General features: G+C 51.3%; 1 protein-coding gene across 15 annotated transcripts in view; it reads right to left on the bottom strand.

Annotated features, from left to right (window-relative positions):
- Window positions 1–6423: 6423 nt before the first annotated feature.
- The window catches only part of ZBTB40 (zinc finger and BTB domain containing 40), a 43188-nt gene continuing 28893 nt past the window's right edge, over window positions 6424–20718 (bottom strand). For 5 of the 15 annotated variants that reach the window (XM_074848424.1, XM_074848422.1, XM_074848421.1 and 2 more), the window contains 8 exons: window positions 14940–15347; window positions 14242–14448; window positions 13275–13439; window positions 12601–12815; window positions 11870–12032; window positions 11475–11561; window positions 10274–10494; window positions 6424–9537 (listed from right to left, as the gene is read on the bottom strand). In XM_074848424.1, coding sequence (XP_074704525.1) covers window positions 9346–9537; window positions 10274–10494; window positions 11475–11561; window positions 11870–12032; window positions 12601–12815; window positions 13275–13439; window positions 14242–14448; window positions 14940–15347 — 1658 coding nt within the window. In that variant the 3' untranslated portion in view covers window positions 6424–9345. Of the gene's footprint in view, window positions 9538–10273; window positions 10495–11373; window positions 11616–11869; window positions 12033–12600; window positions 12816–13274; window positions 13471–14241; window positions 14449–14939; window positions 15348–20718 lie in introns of those variants that run through there. The other 10 variants (XM_074848425.1, XR_012626146.1, XR_012626148.1 and 7 more) reach the window with 10 other exon arrangements.

Here is a 20718-nt window from a genome sequence, read left to right as displayed (position 1 = left end):
TGCTGTGTCTTTTCCCTCCCAACATCACAAAGCACTTAGAGATGCCACACTGGTGTAGATGGTTCACACGGCAGGGTTCCACAGCACACAGAGGCACAGCAGGACATTCAGACAGCATCCTTCTCTGGGTGCCCATCAGATAGGACTCCTGCTTCACCGTGTTTGAGGCCATGACTTCACAGGTGGAACATCCTGGAGAACGTATGTCCAGAGATGCTCCCCTGGACAGGAGGGGCTTGGAACAAGTCCTGCCAACCAACCCCTAAATTAATTTCAACCTGGACAACACTCATAGGCTTTGCAGCAGTGTAACAGGGTTTGGCACTCCAACAGGGATGACCAAAACATTTACTTAAAAGTTGAGGGGGCTACAGTGCTCCTAAGGGCTTTCTTTGCCCATCAGGCTGTTGCAGAAGTGTCTGTGGGGGTGGCAGAGGATTTTCACCTTTGGAGCATGAGACAGGTCGCTTCTGAAGAGAGGACTCTAAGCGACCTGGACCAGTGTGGCAAATCCCATTTCTTCATTGATTTTCTTGAAGGATACTCTGGAGGAAGCTGGGTGTATATATTCATGTGAGCAAGGGATATTAGAGACTCGTGCAGTGAGATTATAACCAACACCGAAGGTCGTTCTCTCCCAAACCCCTCTTTTCACACGTTAACAACTTAAAAAAAAAAAAGAATTCTTTGTGCTGGAGATGTCTCAGGCTTCATCACAGAGGAGAGGTTTTTTTAGGGAAAACTGAGACGAAATCTCCGTGGATGTGTACTGCATTATCTGAGCTTGGGAAAAAAAAAAAAAAAAGCTGGGGGGAAAGCGCTCCCTGGTAATGCTGTTTGTCATAATCCTCTTCTTCCATCATCCTGCCCAGCAACAGCTGCTCTGCTCTGCCACTGCCCCTCCTACAAGACCCCCCTGCACTCATCCTTTTCCTCTGGAGCCATCTAGAGCAGAGCAGGTGGGTGGACCAGGGCACCCACACATGCCTGTGAGATGCCCTCCTAGACCACCCCTTGGGCAGGCAGCTGAAAGACCCTGGGCCACCCCTTCTGCCCCGTTGCCTCCAGGGGAGAGTTTCCAGGCTGATTCCCCTGTGCTTAGCACCAGCAGGGCCAGCCAGCGACACCAGGACAAGGCAGGACGCCTCCGTCTCAGCTGACAATTCTTCTGGCCACACTCACACAGGGTTGGGAGGGGAAACCTGGTCCTGGTCTGCCCAGTCCATGCAGCCCCGTGTACAGAGCGTGGAGGAAGAGCCACAGAGAGAGCTCGCTGAAGGCAGGGAGGAACAGCACAGCGGGCAGGGCCAGAAGAAAATGAAGCAACCCACCAATAAGCAGAGAACTGCCCCAAACAAATGATACCAGGGGATGGGGATGGCTCCCCACAGTGCAGGAAGGGAGACCCCCCCCGCCAGCCCTCATCACAGGGACTCCAAGCCAAATGGCTTCTGCTGGGCTCCAGCCCCTGAGGGTTCTTTGGGGTCTCCAGATCACCAGCAGTGTGTTTTTCCCCCTGAAACACCACCCAGCAGGCCCACAGCGTGGTGTGGTGGGATCAGGGAGCACTGGAGATGCTGATGTCTGAGCCAGTGTCCCAAGGGTTGGGTAAATCCTACAGCCCTGCTGGATCCCCGCTGAGTATCACATCTCCCTGACCCCAGATGCTTTCAGACTCTTTCTGCTTCCCATTGCGGCAGACAGCCCAGCTCCTTTTACATTGAAACCAACACCAATTAGTCCCCCCTCAAATTACAGGTCTGAGCAATCCCTGCTCCAGCCCAGGGGAAGTGATTGTTCCCAACAGACCTCACCCTGTGAGCACCAGGCATGAGCACAGCCCCAGGAATGGACTTGTGACACAGAAAAAGGAAATTGTGTTCGATCGCTTTGGCAAGGTGAGCTGCCTTCTCCCGGAGGGGAAGAGGAGCTCAAGGTCCCTGTCTGGGGCTGCAGAGCTTTGGCGGGGGAAGGCAGCCAGGCAGGCTGCAGAGGCTGTCCCAGGGCCGCGTCCCACGGCTGCACGGGCATGCGGCCGCGGGGGGATACGGCTGACATGCAGAGGAGGGCAGGGACCCTGGTCACCCCGACGCTTCCCAGAGCCACTCCAAGATGCTCAAAATAATCTCTCAGGCCTTTGCAATTCTTCGCCAAGTGCTGAATCATCCTTCTGCAGTGTTTGCATTAGGCATGCAGGAGCGGTAGAGCCTTTTGCAGTGAGAAATGAGAAGGGGGGGACAGGTACTGACACACGAGGAAGGAGAAATATAAGCAGTAAGGTGCTCCCTGTGCTACCTGCCCTGCTGGCCCTCCTCAGACTAAGTGGAGGAGGGGACAGTGCCTGCCAAAGCTTGGCAGTCCCCTGCACACATCCCAGCGGGACACAGGTTGGACACACAGCAGGGCTGATGGTTTGGTTTCTTCAGTGTGAAAGTAAGTCACTGTGAACCCCCAAAGCAAGTCCTACCTGTCCTCATCCTCCACTAGAGCTGTAGGCAGACCCAACCCCAACTGTGCAAAGCTCCTGGGATCCCACATCCCATCATCTACCCCAGGGTGCCATCAGCTGCATCAAGTCCTGGTCAGCCGTATCACCAGCGCTCTGAACCAGCCCATCAAGCGAACAGCAATGCTTCCCCTCTAAAGAAAAGCCCTCTTGAACCACTGGGAAATGGATGAGTAAAAGTGGTTTATTTATTTAGACTTTCAATAAAACTTTGACAGTATCCTGCACTGGGGGATTTAAAATCTTGCAACCTACCCTGGTTACGCACAAGGACACCAGAACTTTTGTGTGTTTAATAGATCTACTGAGATGTGGCAGATAGCAGAGGATTATCTGGGTTAGTCGATGAGAGAGGCTGTAGGGAGCTGCAGAGGGAATTCACTGCTAACAGAGACCAGTTTCGCTGCAAGGGAAACTTAGTGTTGATAAATGGAAGTTCACGCACGCCATAGGGATCATCTGACCTACTCCTGCGTATCGCCGAATTCGCTATCATCTATAACCACGCTGGAAAAAGCCCCGTGTGTCACTGGACAGCTCAGTAACAACAGCTATTAAATGCTCAGAGACAAAAGAAACAACTTAAGGTTTGAAGTGCAATGGGCTAAACAAATGTAATATTATTATGGTATTAAGTGTCAACTGACAGGGCGGTCCTGCACTAAATACTGTCTCAGCTGTAGCCTCTGAGCTGAAAGAAATGAAAACACCACAAGCTGGATAAAGGGAATGACCCACGTGTTTGTAATTGCCAAGGGGTCCTTCCAGCCATCCCACCCATCTTCCCCCCAGCACAGAGCCCTCCTTGCAACTCCTGCAGAAGGCCAGAACAGGAGTTACTTACCAGCAACTGGAGACTTTCTGGATGTGCATCCACGTGTAGTCTCTAGAGACAGCAAAGCCCTGCGTGGGGCTCAGCACACGGCAGGTGTCTGTCGAGATGCACCATCTCCATGGGATGAGCTTTGGGGAAGGTGCTCTGGGTGATGACAGACCCAGTGAAGGTGGGTGGAGGGCTGGGGTGAACGTGCAGGGAGACCTTGTCCAGGTGAAGCACAGCAGAGTGGAGGGATGACGGTGGCTGGCAAGGACTGGAGTTCAACTCTTCCCTACCAAAGTGCTGGCTGAGAAGGCCAGCACCATGGAGTAGGTGGCATATGGCCTCGGCCTCCTTGGGCAGAGAAAGCCAGATTCACATGTCAGGGAAAGCCATCATCATGCCTGGTAGCAGGTTCAGCACAGCTGGAGGGGCACAGATTATCTCCACAGGCAGTTTGAAACCTGAGGCAGAGCTCTGCTCACCTTATTACAGCCAAGAGGAGGAGAGCAAACTCCCTCTCTGGCAGGAAGCCTCCAGTGGCCAGAAGACCTGCGTACCGAGATGATTTTGCACGGCACCAAGCTAGATCTAACCTATCTGGACAGACCCATTTGCTGGTAGCTACTCTGTGCTCCAAGTGAGGATGTGCACAACAGACCCATGCTGGCCAGCTCTCCCCATCTGCAGGAGGCTCTCAGGCCAGTGGGAGAAGATCTGGGAAGCACAGAAAAGAACACAAGCAGGCAGCCTGCCCAGACCAGGATTCCCATATGCTGCAGGGCTCTAAATATCCCTGATCCAGGGGATGAAGGAAATACCGGCCAACAAACCTGACCCTGAGTTTCCTGGGAACAAGACAGGGACTGTTTGCTCCTATTAGAAGTGAAAGGTCACTCAATGCTGGGCATCTCGAGGGTGTCCAAGGGGGGAAGGGAAATAGGGCTAATCTGTACAGATGGAACCTTACTAGTGTTGATGCCCTTCAGCACTTTGCCTTTGCTGGAGTACAGAGATGAGAGTGAACGCAGTCCCCCAGCACAGGGCGGGGTGAAGGCTGCCACCAGCTCACCCCGCCACACCGAGCAGTCAGAGCTCCTTCGCTCTCATGCAATAAGGCAGATTTTCCAGCTCTTGACTTGTGCTGGTAGTTGTCTCCTGCACAGCCTTCAGTTTGTCATTTACTTGTCACACACTGCTGTGGGTGAGCAGCTGTATAGGAATGACATCTAGTTGCAGCAATGCTCAGAGCAGGGGGCAGCAGCAAACACCTCCTGCCTTCTGCCAAAAGCAGCTACTAAAGCCCCCAGACGTTGCTCACGGCTCCACACGCCCCCGGTTACAACCAGCAGACATCAGGATGCTTTCAGACATCCTGACCTCAGTCCCCTCCTCTCTCTGCACGGCCAGCGTCGCCTCTTCCCAGACACGCAGCCTGACATTTAGCGATGCTAAGACGCACGCAGCTCGCCTGCGCCCGCATGCCAGGCAATTTGGATCCCCACTGCTCCTTATTGTTCCTTCAACCTCTGTCTCACCAGCATGCTTTGCTGGCAAGGACTTTCTGTTTCCTTGCAGGTCACAGAAACAGGTGCCATGGTCCGACCCGTAGGTGCCTCCCAGCCCCACTCCCGTTTGTAGATGAGAGCTATATATAATAACTTACAGCAGGCGCTACACAGCATCCATGTATCTCGTATTAAATGGACTAAGAGCTACATTTTATCAGGTTTGCTTAAATATGATTAGAAACCGGGGCAGGTTTGTGGCTTTGAGTGATCATAAATGGTGCAGGGAGGGCAAAGTGAGAGCTTCTGCTTGAGGTCGTCATCGTGTGCGAAAGGCTGGCTGCAGACCCGATGAAAGAAAATACTGTTTTAATGCAGGAAATTAGGAATCGTGGTGACTTACTGCAACAAGGCATCGCACAGCTGACTGTGCTGGGGGATTAGACGCATTAACTGATGCTGGAGGGGCAGCCGAGCCCCCTCTATTAGCCAGCCTGCTCCTCCCCATTACAAAAGGTTACTGAGCCCATCTCCCAGGGAAGCACCTCGGCTCTCACTGTCTGCAGCAAACCACCACTGTTCAGGAGAGGGAATTCCCTCTGGCTGCTGAAGCGTCTCATCTCCGCCCTGCGAAACGCCGCTCAGCATTTGCTGAGCTGGAGGCTGTTGAAAACATCGCTTCCATTTTCCAGGGCTTGAATTCGCTGGGGACGTGCTAGCAGCCTGCCAGACCGATAATGAAATCTGCCAAGACATCAGCATCAGCCAGGGTGCAGGGGCTGCCAGGGCTTGCCCAGCTCACACGGAGGGTTTTCAGACTGCGGGTACCTGCTCTCCTCCCCCTCTTCCCCGGGAGAGGCTTCAAGCAGTGTCCAAGCTCCTCCGTGCTCCCACCACCTCCTTCCCTCGCTCCTGAGCAAGGCAGCAGCATCTCTGCACCTAATCACAGACAGGTTGAATTTAAAAAAAAAAACCCCAACCAAACCAAAACCAAAGCCCAGAGCACAGAATTTGCATATGCTGTGTTAAAATAACACCTTGGGGCTGGCAAGACTACACTTTGCATTGGAAAATGCCAAGTGAGGACTGCTCACAGCCGTTGCCATACCCAGCGGCCCCCTGCCTTTTTCTAAAGGATCCTTCATTGAGAAGGACAGACACCAGGTCAGAATGAAAGCCACACAGAAAACAGACATTTCCTAACAGTCACAAGCTTAGTCCTGCGCCCTAAATGGCACCAATTAATGCATGGAGATATAGAAATCATTAACTGATCTAACGTCCTCCATGGGATGTTACTCCCCAGGCTCCTGTTACAGGCATTCTGCCCTTTTTCCAAAAGCATCTGGCACCTGCAACAGGAGGACACAGCAAAGGGCAGGACAGTCCCATGCTCCAGGCTGGCCTGACAATAGCTTCTCTGCTTCCTCACAGAGGACAGCACCAAGGTCAAGAGGGACACAGGACCCCACAAACCCCAATGGGTCACCCAGCACCTGGGAGAAGACCTGCAAAAAAATCACATTTTCAGAAACAAGAAATCACATTTTCCTTCCAATCAATTGCTTCACATGACACTCTGTAGCTCCGTCTTTCATTCTCCATGTTTTATTTTTACAGAGGAAAAAAAAGAATACGCAGCATAAGAAGCAGTCACTAGTGATCAGCATCTTCAGCATTTTGCACACCAGACCAGGATGTGCCCTGGGAAATGCATCTTCCCTCCGGGTAGGACAGAGGTGTTGCTAACATTGCAATTTGCTCTGACGTGCATATTTCATCCATCAAGAAGGAACTGAAATGGGGGGATCCGAGTTATTATCTCCTTATAATGACACAGGAGATGCCTTGATGGTCTCTGTACAGCTGCAGAGCTCTCATTGAGTGTATACTTCTGGCAGGACTCTGCTGAGGATACATCCACGCAGACTCTTGCAGGGCACAAAGGCAGGAGAGACGGCCCTAAAGAGGAGATGTAAGCCTGAACTGTGCCTGATGTGTGATCCACACCATCCCCCTTCAACTGTGACAACACTCAGTCAACAGGGACCTAACAGATCAAAACCGAAATGCATCACTTGCATGCTCTCCCCTAGCTAAGCTTCCCCCTGCCTTATAAGAGGGCTATAAATAAGGCCCCTTCTCCCTAAACCCTGCTAAACCTTTACTCTTCCTCCAAAGTTTTTCAGAAACAAAGGGAGATCAGCTTCACCTCGCACTCCCTGAAGGTACTGGCTCCCAGATGAAGGCTCGGACATCTACAAAGCATCGCCTGGACAATCCATCCCCTGCTCCAGAGCACTCACGCAGCCTGTGCAGGATTTCCATAGCTCCCAGGCCCCAGTGAGCCAGAAAAGGGGGAACAGCTTCCATCTCCACCAGCCTGCAGGACAAAATCTGCTGCTTACCTCCCAACACATCTGCTCGGAGACCATCAAGACGTACTTGCTTGTTCTGTCATTACCCCAAGTGCCGTGCACTGCTCTCCTGTGTCCAGGCAGGCATGAGATGGTCTCCAGCAGTTCCCCCTCTGTTCTCCCCCTGGCCAAAAGGGCTCCCAGGTTTTTTCACTGCTTCACCTCAGGAACAGATGTATTTTACCCTCTCCACAGGTGGCCACAGCCCCGTTTCAGGCTCTTCTTTAAGCAGCGATATCCAGGGTTTGGAGGTGTCCTGTCCTGGGCTTGGAGTTGCGCTTCAGCTTTGCGGTGGCTCAAGGGTCTCCTGCCAGCCCAGGAGCTGGGGAAGGCCTGAGAGGCTAAGAGGAGCTCCAGCAAAGGTGCAGAGGCACCTGGCCATTAGCACTAATCCTCAAGACCTTGAGCACCATCTCCTGGTCATTCCTGGATTCAGTGGCAACTTAACCTCACGCTTCATTTCACCATCACCACAGAGCCTGGGGGACAAACCCTGCATGCAACTGAGGAAGAGAAAGGTGGGAGCCCTTCAAGACACGTGCGACTCTTCAACAAGGTCATATGCTTGCTGCCACACGCACACACACAAAATGCCATGCAGAATATTAGCTCCACCAAGCCCCTCTCCTGGGAGCACCCCTTGCTGTTCACTTCTTCTCTCCAGGTTGCAACAGGAACAAACTCTTTTACTGACACAACCACCTGGGTACGCTCCTGTGTGCCCATCTCTGCCTGGTGGCTGTGAGCAGCCAGCACAAGATACTGCTGGAAAACTCCAATCTGTTCATCTCCTGCACACCCATGGCTCTGGGTAGCGTGATAAAACGGGCGCTGCTCGCTGCAGGGTCTCGGGTTGCGAGATGCGCTGGGATCGCTGCTCGGTATGTAAATATCGCAGTGGCAGAGTTCAACCTTTTGGCATGAGGGAAAGGAAGATAAATGCTACCAGTCCCCTCAGAGCCACAGGAACCCTGCATCTATCTAATTGCACTTCATAATGGATTCAGCAAACCATTAATTATCAGATTATATTTTAGGAAACTGCAGATAAAAAGCTTTATGAAATTTAGCCTTAAAGGGGCCAGTGCACTGCAGTGAAGCTGTTGCATCGTGCTGGCACCAGAGAAGCAAACTTTACAGTAGGTATGTGAACACATTTTACAAAGCAATTCCCCCAGTGCCGCGGGGAACATCTACGTGCACTCACAGCAGCTATTGCACACTCAGACAGAAATACCTCCATTAGTGCCAACCCACTGATAGCAGTAACGAGGGGCCCTGGCACACAGGCACAGCTCCTTCTCCTTCCTCAGATGTGGCAGCTTCAGCCTGTTCTCAGGGAATTAGAGGAGGGGTGGGAGATCTCTGGGCTGTTTGCTCACAAAGGGGATGTGGATGCATAGACCTGCCTGTGACCCTTCTTAACGGAGAGCCACAGCAAAAACATGGATGGGATCAGATCTGTGCTACACAAGGTATTACCTAAACAGCTCTTAAGCCATTTAGCACAACTCCCAAGAAGTCTCTGCTTGAGCAGAGAGGCCAAATGTCAGCTCCGCGCTGGAGGACTTTTCCAGCTGGCACAACAGGCAGCACGATGGTACGGGGGGAGAGCAACAGAAAAAGCAAAGCAGCCCTTACTCACCCTGCAGAGTAGCAGATACCTGCAAGCACATCACTGATTCAGCCATAAAAATCTCAACTTCTTTGGTTTCACATACCCCTACCACCCCAATTTCATCCTGCACTAGTCTCCTCTGTTCACAGAAGTGGAGGAACACACGTGAACACACCCCATTCCCATCTTTTCCTTCGCTTCTTTATTTCTCTTGAGCTAGGAGGGATGAGTGGTCCAGTTCACATGAGCTGGCAACTGCTGTCTGCAAGGAGACTTCCCAGGCCCTTGTGAATGTCTACAAACCTCTCCTGTCCTTGGCCATGCTGTGCCTGCTGCATGCCATTTCTTCTGCAGCATCACATACCCGGGGTTGCTTTCCCAAAGAAACCCTGAAACTCCCTGCTGGAGCAGCACCTTGAGGTCCAGCTCCCAAATGATTCTAGTGGATACCAGGTGCCATGCACGGGCACCCACTGCTTTCACTTGGTTTCTTCACAAATCAGAGTGACTTTGTCATCAAACAAGTCCTCCATAGTCACTGCCATCAGCTCAGAGCCTGTTTGGCTCACTTGGGATTCAGGCAACGTCACAAAGACTTGGGAGCCAGCGAGTTGGGTGTCATCAAAAGAGATGATGTGCTCTGCTGCTCCTTGCTCTGATGTCTGAATCACCTGTGTGGAAGACGACCCGAGAGTCAGACACTTACAGCACCACTTTCCCCACGAGCACTTTGCTACCCACATCTGCCCCAGCCCCAGCTCTGGTGATAACATTTAGCTTCATGTCAGAGGTCTGCAATTACAATAGGCGTGAGACTAATGGGAAACACCAAACCACACACACTGATGATGCAAAAGAGAAGACAGGAGAGTAATTTAAATATTTCTCTCCACAAAATTGCTATAATTAGCTCCATAAGCAGTCACAGACAAGGAACACTGTGATTATCCACTGGAGGAAGGCCAGCCCAGGGAATCTTGCACACTGGGCTCCCTCATTCAAGGAGCTGTTCTCCACTGATGGCTGAAACATTGAAAAGAAAGAGTCTGGGTTCAAGCCTAGCATTTGGCCTCCAACACAACAGCTATAATCTCACAGGGTATGTCATCTGGGTTTTAATAGACTCTGAGTAACCAGGCACTTCTGCACACACTGTCAGTCCCTCCCCCTCGGCTCCTGAAAGCGGCTCCTGAGCTGCTTCCCGTCCAGTGAGCCTGCCTCACACCAGCACAGAAATCCCAGAGCACTGTGGGCTGGGGGGCCTGCATCCTGGACCCCTCTAAGAAGGGGGAATCAGGGAGCAGAAGGGGTGACAGGAGACACAGGGTGGATTTGGGAAGAATAAGAGGGTTGGAGCGGGAGGATGGATGAACAACGGCGGGGGCTGTGGCACAGAGCAGTCTTTACCTGCACAATCTGGGCCGTGGTGGCTTGGGAGAAGACCACCTTGGGATGCTCAGTGCTGTAGTGTCCCTCCAGCTCGCCCTGGGAGGGGAAGAGCTCCCCACAGAGCTCACAGGTGAAGGTGCTCTCCATCTGCTTGAAGTGCTCGCTGGTGACATGGTTCTGCAGGGCCCCTGGGAAGCGGAAGGATGCTGAGCAGTACAAGCAGCAAAACGGGTGGGAGCCTGTGGGGAGAAGCACTGCCCTGAGCCTGGGCTGCCATGGCCAGAGCCTGCCCAAGGGCACAAGGAGCTGCAAACAGCCACGATGTGCTGGGCTGAAACCCACCAGGGCCTCGGGGCATGGCATGTACCAGTGTCCCTTCTCCTGGCTACACCACTGTCTGTCAAACCGGCTGTGGCTGTTCAGATCTCTGTCAGCTCTAGTATTCAGAAACCAGGTTGGTGTATCTGCTTGTAGCTGCAGCCGTCCCTTCTTGCGGACATCTCTTCCTCCTGTTCCCTTACACCACCCAGCGCTGCTCCTTGTTGGAGGAGTTGCTTGCACCTCTCGATTCAGCTATTGCAAACCCATTATCCACCCCAGGGGCTCTCTCCTCTCAGAGAAGGCTATGTCTAGGTCTTCTCCTTCCTCACTCTCCAGGCTGGTGTTGGCTGCCCCCTCCAACATCTCCTGACCCATCTCCTCTCCTGCTATTCCATGCACAGCCCTGGGGGCCCACCACTCATAGCAAGTCTGGTCTGCCAGTGCACTCCACCCCCACAGCACTGCTTCAGCCTGCCCGCTTACCAGAGGGCCCTTGACATGGTCTCCCCCAGCCCAGGTCCCTCTCTGATCTTTCTGGTGCTAACCTCCCTTTTTCTTCAGCCTCCTACTAGCTCTACCCTCCACAAACCCCAATGCTCGGGGTTCAGTTCCTTGTTTCTCTATGCTGATGTCTCCTCACCTGCACTTCGCTTTCTTCTCTGCTGTAACAAGCAAATCCAGATCCCTCCTTGACTCCAGTGGCCCCAGAAGCTTAACAAACATATTCCAGCCTCACCAAAACCAGTGCTTTTTCAGTTCACCCGTATTTTCTGTTTCTTCACACTCTGCTTCCTTACCGTGTCCGTGTTCACTCTCCCGCTTACAGCTCAGACATCACTCACTGAGAGGAGCAGTCACCGCTCACAAGGTAACGTGAACAACAGTAAATGTAACAGACCTGAGTGCCTGCACTTCATGTGGACCTGCAGGAGAGCCAGCGTGGGGAAGAGCTCCTTGCACATCTCACACTCGTGGAACTTCACATCTGCAAACAAGGCCAAGAACAGCAAGCGTGCACCCAAGGTCTTCTACAAGAGATCTGCACCAGAGCTATGTTAATATTTCAGCAACACCACACATGCACACAAACACGAGGGGCATCTTTGGAGATAAGGAGAGGCCAAGAGCAAGTGAGCTGCAAGACACTGAGACTTGCCAGAAGAGACTGATACAGGATACAAAGAATCTACTGTGATCTGCAGGTAAATGGGATGTGCAACCTTGTCCTATCAGTTATTATATCTCTCCCAGCAGTCACCACGTGGTTTTGTTCACTGACGAATGGACTGTTACCTGTGTGCTCTGCCTTGACGTGCTTTCGGTGAGCAGCAGTGCTGGAAAAGGTTTTGTCACAGGAGTTGCACTGCAGGGAGGAGAACTTGGAGGAGCGGTGGTTCTGAGCTGCAAAGACATCAGGGTGGTGGGTCCGGTTGTGATACCATAAACCTGACAACTGCTGCAATGATAAGGATCAAATCATGGTTACAATTCAAAGCTGTTCCAGGGGCATCATGACAGTAAGAAACCGTGTGGAAAGCAACAGGAACAGTGGGGCTGTGCCCAGCAGGTACAAGATCTGCTCATCCTCCCACAGGACAGGAGCTAACACCTCACTTCTGTTTCTCCGTTGCCCCCAAAGAACTGAACGCTGCTGACTCACTCACTGCAGATCCCCGTTTGGCATTGAATTCCTGTTCCCTTGTAGGAATGTGCTCCCACATGCACTCCCACCAAGGCATGCCATTTGCAACATGAGTATTTTTATTCCTGGGAGCTGGAAGCTTAGGTGAAAGAGATTTGTGAGGGTGCAGACGGGCAGGTACGCAGCCCTTTGCGGTCATAGCCCATCTCTCTCCACGGACCTGCCCTTTCCCTATAGGCCCTGCCTCCTCTGTGCAATTTTTCCCTCTGCTGACCACAAACTGCTGCACTCAGCGCGCACGGCCAGGAGAGACATCCCAGTGCAGGAGCGGGCAACAGCAACCTCTGGCACGTGAAACCAAATCCCTGCTGCACCAGCTCACCTGGTAAGCTTTGTCACAGATCTCACAGCTGAAGGGCTTTCCTCCGACATGGGTCACTACGTGGCGCTCCAGGAGCGACGGGGCGCTGAAGACTTTGGCGCAGGTGGGGCAGGGGTGGTACTCCCGGGAGTGGGCTTCGTGGACATGCTTGCGGTGCTCCTGCAGGGTGGCAAAGCTCATCCGGCACTTCTTGCAGTCGTAGGGATCTTCGATGCCTGCCGCCCAGAAGTGCAGCAAAAACCACAGGAGGCAAAGAAATCAAGGAAAAAAAGAAAAGAATTAAGAGGGAAATTCACAGAGGGAGGAAAGAAAAGGGAAAGAAATGCTTGTTACTTCCCAAACGAAAACTAGCAGTGGAGCTTTGGCTCTGCATACAGATGTTGCTGCTCCTGCTGACCTACAGCTTCCTGCAGTGAGTTCCCAGCAGTCTGCAGTTTGCTGGAAGCCATCCCTGCCATTTGCTTTGGGATAACCCTACTCATAGCATTAAACCACTAGAGAGCTGTCGCTCTTCTTGGGAGGGAAAAATCCCACCACGAGACACCCAGCCAGCCTGCAGACACCGTTAACACCCACCCAAGCTTTCACTGGCACAGACGGGCCTGCCATGACCCTGCAGAAGCCACGCCGCGCAGGCTGGGCTGCCCAAGAGAGAGGCAGCTGGCCACACTCACTGTGGAAGGTCCGGAGGTGGATGGAGAGCCCGTTGGCCTGGCGAAAGCCTTTCCCACACTCCCGGCAGACGTACGGTTTGTCCCCTGTGTGAGTGCGAACGTGGCGCGACAGCTCGATGGACTGGGCGAACACGGCGTCGCAGTACTGGCAGGCGTACATCTTCCCTGCAGGGACACCCAGGGTGAGCGCCTGCACCTAACGGGACAGGAGCTCTGTCTGGGCTATGCCTGATTTCGAAGGGAGAGGGAACAGACTGCAAAGCGGACAGGCTGTTCTGGGGTAGCCAGAGCATCTCAGCGCAGGGTCAAAAAGGTCCTGGAGGTGCTGGAGAAAACCACACCTGCACAGGGAGTATTAAATTACCACGGACCTCAAGTACACGGAGATACTACAGACTTCTAGAGGTACTACATGCTGGTTAAAAATTAATTGCCCAACTGCATCACACTCGTGCAACAGTGGGAAATACACCCGAGCGTATTTATTACAAACGCAGTGATGCATCCTCTGTGCCTGTGAGCTGGCAGAGGCCTAAGCCCCAGTACTGCACGGGGCTGAGTGCAGGGGCGGGAGAAGCACTGACGTGAAAAACAACATGAAATTCAGCCAGAGGGAGGGACGGGAGAAAGCAGGTTAAGCAGAGGGAGAAGGGCACACTGCAGGAGTCTAGACAGAGAGGAGCTACTCAGGGAGAAAAACAAAGAAGGAGGATGAAGAGGAAGATCCCCTTAATGGAGAGCAAACTGCTAAATGGGCGGCTAATCGGAGGACCTGGAGAAGGGGATGGGGAAAGGCAGATGGGGAATGGCAGGCAGAGCCACGCAGGTGAAGGAGATCTGGGAGCAGCCCAGCGCTCTCCCAGAGGATGGGGAAGCATCCAGGGGGCAGATAAAGGAACTAGGCACAAAGGGATGGATGGATGGAGCAAGCTAAGCCCATGGCCAGGCTCCCGCGGGGAAGGCTCACCCTCAGCATGCTTCTTTTTGGTGTGGTAGGCGAGGGCTGAGGCCTGCATGAAGGTCATCAGGCAGTGCTTGCACATGAAGGGCCGGTCCCCCGTGTGCAGTCGCAGGTGGTTCTTCAGCGTGGAGTTGGCCGCGAACTTGGCCCCGCACTCCTTGCAGGAGAAGGGCTTCTCATCAAAGTGCTCGGTCAGCTTGTGGTACTGCATCCCTGGGGAGGCAGGCAGGACACGGAGGTGGCATTGGTGCCTGACCCTGCTGCAGAGGCACCACTCCATCCAGCCTGGATGTCCACCAGCCCACCCGTGACACTGGGGCTCCACCAGTGTCCTCCAGCCCGGAGGTCCACCAGGATATCATGAGCTGCCACAGGGAGGGCAAAGAGATTCAACGTCTCTTACTCATCCTGGTAAACCAGCCACAGAACTGGAACAGCTTGATTATTTTTGGAGGCTTTTAAATTTGACAGTAGCCCCACTTTTCCTTGATGAGCCATGTGGAAAACCAATTAGGGAAGAACTAATCAGAAAGTGGTTGCGCTCAGTGGGGCAGCAGAAATGAGCTGAGCTGCATTTCTCACACATGGCGCTTGCAGAGCTGCAGGGAGGAGGAGGAGGAGGAGATTTCAGCCTATCACTTTATTATGTTGTCCAGACTTCTGTCCAAACACCCCTTCTCCCACCCTGCTCCCACAAACCCTACCTGAGGCGTGAGCAAACTCTCGGCCACAGATGTCACACGCCACAGGGAGCCGCTTCTTCTTCTTCTTGGTGGTCCCCGCCACCCCATGGACCTCCAGCTGATGCTTCTCCAGCTCCTTCTTCGTTGATTTGACCTCGCTGCACTCTTTACACTGGATTTGCTTTCCTCTGGCCACCCGACAACGTTTCATGTGCACCTTCAGGCGACAGTAGAAGTGGAAGGTCTTATCACAGGCTTTGCAAACAAAACTCTTCTTGGAAGAAGCTTTTTCTTGGGGTTCCGTTGGTTCCTTGGCACCAGCACCTCCTGCCTTGTCCTCATCTTTGTCCAGAGCTTCAACTTGGGATTCACTGTTCACCTTCCACTTCCTGATCCCAGGTTTCTCCCCATTTCCCTCAATCAAGAGACCTATAGAAAGAGCAATTCCTGTTTCGGTGGTGACTAGTAGGACTGTGCACCAGCCCCTTGGTCTCCCATCTCCTGAATTTTCCTACACAGAGAGTTGTTCCTTCACAGCAATAACAGACACACATTGGACACGCGGCCCCATCACAATGGTGGCACATGGCTCTGCGTGGTACGACGCATGAAAGAGTGGTCCTTGAATTTCTCCACCCACACATACCAGGGGCTGGATGCCATGGCAAGAGCCAGGGCCAAATTTTCTAAAGATCTTGCTCGTCAAGCAGGAACAACTGTTGCTTCCAAACATCTGCCTCCTGCTCAGACAGAGGCAGGTATTTGGAAGCAACAGTTATGTACGCTTAAATGTCTGAAGATCTGAGCCTCAGGTATGATACTGTCTAAGTCTACCATTGAGAGTGGATATCCAGCCATTAATTACAAGAAATCTCAGGAACACTTCCTATATGCAAACTCTCTGAAAGGGAACAGATAATCTTGCTACGATCCTTTTGAGTCTTCTGGTTAGGGCCCTGAGGTATTTTAAATCGCTCATTACATTCATTCCTTAAAAAGTCTAACGCTTTTCTGAGTCCCTGTAACACCATCATCTCAAAAAGCACAAGCTGGAAAATTCACCTAGGATCTCAATCTACAGAAAAGACCCACAGGGAATGTACATAGGGAAGAAATCAAAATACAAACAGATATATTTGGCTTCTTTGCTATAATGAGAACCATGCAACTGTGTGGCCATGGAAACAAGTGCAGACTTCTCCTTTTGCCAATGCACAGGAAATTCAGCCTGTGCTTGCAAAACTTGTTTTCTGCCTTCCTCACTATGGGAAGAGCTCAGCAAAGTGTCCCCCTGCACAGCGCTACTGCCCTGGATCTCCAACCAACTAGAAACCAGATGACATATTCCAACAGACTTGGAAATCTTAAGACGTCAAGTGGTGACTCACCAAGGGAGAAAAACAGACTGGAAGACTGGTTTCCAGTTTGTCCTGCTCTGTCAAAATAGCAATACACACCTTTCACCTCTGAGGTCTTTTCCCACATCCCTACAACCCAACACTCTCAGTTTTTCTGACCCCACTGAAGAAGTATCTTTAAACCTCCCAGAAACGTTGAATGTCAAAAAGTCATCTTGCTGGGCAGGAGGAACATGGATGAAGATATGAGCACTAAGGAAACCAGGACTGGAAATGTCTAGAAAAAGTGCCATGATGAAGTGGAGTTTTGCCACAGACCCCAGTGCACCAAGAGCTGGCTCATGGTCCTCCTGTCTGTGAAAATATTGATCAGGATTACAAACTTTTAGCCTAGACAACAGCACAAGACTATAATGGTATAAAGGCAGAGGGAGGTCTCAACTGCAGTCCACCTTCATGGGGAAATGCATAAAGAGGCTCCAGGAACAGCTCTCCATCACCAGGGGGATGCTACTACTCCCTGAGAAGAGTTTTGAAAGAAAGCTGAAGCAGATCACATGAAATCAATGGCTAGGTACCTGCACCCTGTCCCGTGCCAGTGTAATATATACATCCTGGACGGCAGGAGAAACCTTGCCTGATGGTGAAATACACCCTTGAAAAGTTTTCAAAGTCTGGCTACCATGAGACGGGAGAAAGGAGGCATGCTAAACTGCACAACACAAAACTGATGGGACAGAAAGGGAGGCGTCAGGTTGCTGAACTTGCAGGTTTCTTTAACGGTATCAAGTACCACGGTGTGGTGGGGGTCTGAGACCACATGGCCGCTGCCCCTCCCCCACAAAGGGAGTGAAATACAAAGCCCCAAGACTGAAATAAGGAAAGGTTTAATACAACAATGCAATAGCAACACAACCAACAACAACAATAACAGTAATAGTGATAGCAATGAACAGAGCAAAATAGCTACCAAATACAGCAGTGGGAAGCACGATGTACAAAACCAAGAGTGCACCACGCTCCCACGCCAGGAAAATGTGACCTGCCAGGATGTGACGTGGCATGGTATCTGAATAACCCGGCTAGAGCTCCCCCCCACTGCTGGGGAAACTTAACCCTATCCTGGTTAAACCAGGACACACGGGCTGGCTGCTGTCTGGACAGAAGAGGGAACATGTGGCACTACATCGTCAGAGTAGCAATTCCTTTCCACTTGGCAGCCAGGATGTCTCTCAGAGACCCTGCTATGGGTGAAGACAAGATTTCATACCTCATTAGACCAGCATTGAGCAACGGCCATTATCCAGTCAACTTCCATCCTTGCAGATGCAGGAAGCTTGGAGGTGAACCTGAGCGCTCTCATAGGAAATAAAACCAGACTGAAGAAGTGATTGCACATCAAGTTTGAGGGGGTGGTAACTTCAGATGCCTTGGCCATGCCCCTGGCTGAGCCTCTTGGGAGCAGACAGAGCCTGAAGGTAAATGTACACCAGAAAGGTCCCAGACAGGAATTCCCGACTGCAGGGTCCTCTGGGACTCTGGGCTTTGTGTCACTTTCCATTCTCTGGTCACAAAGACATTCAGCACTGGAAGAAAAGCCCTGCTGTTACTTATGGCATATTTCACACCAAGATCTCTTTCTCTTTTATAAGCGGTCCGCTGAGTCTGTAATCCTGCTGGCTGCTCTACCCTCCCCGTAGAACTCCAGAAGAAGAAGATCTCCTGGTGTGTGACCATCCCATCTCTCAGTTCTTCACCTTAAGGTGGAAGAAAATTTCACCTACCCCTTTGCATCTTGAAAGTCATTCTGATGTTTGCTGGCACACACAGTGGCTTCTAATGCAGAACTTTTACAGGGGAGAATGGCATTTTGCTCGCAGACCCTCCAATTTAATGATTCCAGAGGCTGACTCAAGCCTAAGTTAGATGCTGTCTTTTTTAAACACAAGACTATGTAGAGGAAAAGCCTTTTGCTGGAGTTGACACATTTCTGAGATCTGAAAGTGAGGCATATCTTGACAAACATGATCTCCCAAGAAGTGACTGTACAAAGACCTGGAAAGCAGCTGGCTAGAGAGGAGGTTATGGAGTTGGCTGGAAAAGCCAAACCAGCTGCCAACACTGAAACTGCTCTGAGTACAGAAGGGACCCAAGGAGAAACCCACAGATTTCATATTGTACCTCTACCAAAGAAACCAGTCTATTACTTTGATGGCAACGGATGCAGACAGTTTCCTCCACAAGGATGTCTAGTGCTTTCCAAGTGCTTCAGCTCACCTAAATTAAGTATCAGAATCTTTTTCCTTTTTTTTTTTTTTTGTGTTAGAGATGTAAAACCTGATGCTCTCAAGTGGAAATGCAAACTGTACGCATCTCCATGCGGCACATATGTTCTTCAGAGATCTAAGATCTCTGTTTCAAGTGGAAGCTCACATCCCTCAAACACGAGGCCTGCAGTTATCATTCATATCGCATGCCAAGAGCCACATGGCTGTTGATCCATAAAGCCACCTGCAACATTTAGGGCTGGTAAGCAGTGATATCAGAGCTGAGGAGACTGGCCTAGAAATTAAGATACAGAAGTTCAGTGTAAGGATCTGTAGGATGCCAAAAAGGGGCTGGTAACTGGCAATCCTCCTCAGAATACTTCATACAGAATATATGTCTTTGCCAAGTAAATACCATTTTTCCAGGGCTCTTGTTTTTGATGTTGCTTCTTGCTTGATTTTGTCTCAACCTTGGCTTGAAGCCCTGTGAAGACACTTAGTAACAGCAGTCTGCTCTCTTTGATAGTGGTGCCAGAGAAGCACGCAGCTGCCAGAGCAATCTAGCTGACTCCCCAGGTCCCTTGCTGGAAAGCACTGCAAGGTGTCCAGGAGCTGAGGTGGGCTGCACATTCACAGGCTGCAATTGCTGTTGGCTTACCTCCCCCAGAGTCACCAGGGCATCAGCCCTGGTACATCCCATGGTCAGGCAGGGTCAAGGGGACTGAGACAAGTGCCTGCAGCATCAGGAGACAGAGAAGGAATGGCAGATAAGAAGGAATCACCTCTTTATTGGAAATCCTCATCAGAACCATGACCAGGTGAAAAAGCCAACTGGATTGGTGGCAGCTCTTGGTGGAGTTAGAAGAGAAGATCTAGATCTGAACGGGGCATGAACACTGCATCTGCAGCGCAGGACATCTCTCAGGGAGACCACTAAGTCCACTGTGCCAAGAAGGGGAGTAGAGCATGTGCTCTCACCCTCCGAGCCCTACAGCTAGAGCAGTCATCCACATCCTTGGCTGCTTCTACACCCGCACTGCTCCCAGTCACCCAGTCCCATCGACCACCCCAACAACATCTCCCCATTGCTCAAGAACACAGGCAAGCTAACGAACCGAGGGTGCAGAGAGTGACCTAGGAGCAGGTCACTGCCCCTTCCCAGCACAAGAGGAACACTGGCTTGGCCTGTGACTGTCAAACACGAAACAATGGCAAGTGTCAAAGCCAGGAGTCTTGCGTTCACTCATGAAGACCGACCATGGCCCTGACCCAAATTTTCAGACAGAGCAATTAAACCTTCTACCCCTAAAAAAATAAAGATGAGACATCAATAACAGGCTGCTTCCTCTAACTACCTAGCAATCTGTTAGTATTTCTACACTGCACCGTAAGCTAAGCAGCTCTGGCACTGCGAGTAAACAGGGATGGATTGAGCTGAACCAGCGCCTGTGCTCGGATAAAAAAAAAAAAAAAAAAAATCACACTGTGTACATCCCAGTGGGCTCTGCAGCCCGAAGAATCTGGATGCGCTGGGAAACACGATGCCATAAAAATGTATGTGAGCAAACAGAACAAGCAAGCCGCATCTGCATCCTTTTCAAGAGAATGCAAACCTGCAGTTAGCTTCCTGGCCCTCCATTATCTTTTTCATTAAAGCACCAAATTCTGTTAAGCATTCTTCCTTCAAATGACGGATGAAGAGATACAATTCGGCTCAGCTGGAAAGCATCCCACAGCTCCGGGCAGGGTCTCACATGCTTATTGCTATGCATTTGTTTCTGGAGTTCACCAAATTGCTATCTGCATACGTTTTGTTCGTACCTTTGCCAAACTAGTACAGTATGTACCGTTCCCCTACTGCTGTGGGACCCTCCCAGGGGATCATTTGCTCTGTAAAGTGTATATACATAGCAAGACCAAATTAAGGCACCATAAGAAAATTAACTCTGAAAATAGTCTGGGACTGCAAAGCGCACCGTCACGGTCATCTTCGCACAAGACAAGTGCACTCTGATATGACCTTTTTGCAATCAGCCTGTGAAGTATCCACACATACACATATAAAGTCAAGGGATTGTAATAGAAGTCCAAATTAATACAGATCCAACAGTACAGAAAGAGCCAAAGAAACTCCAGAGCTTAAGGATAATAATTCTAAGAAATTACAAAATTCTG

This window comes from Strix aluco, chromosome 22 (genome assembly GCF_031877795.1).
Source record: "Strix aluco isolate bStrAlu1 chromosome 22, bStrAlu1.hap1, whole genome shotgun sequence".
Classification (NCBI taxonomy): Eukaryota; Metazoa; Chordata; class Aves; order Strigiformes; family Strigidae; genus Strix; species Strix aluco.
Note: the sequence above shows the minus strand (reverse complement) of the source record. Positions and strands in the feature narration are given on the sequence as shown.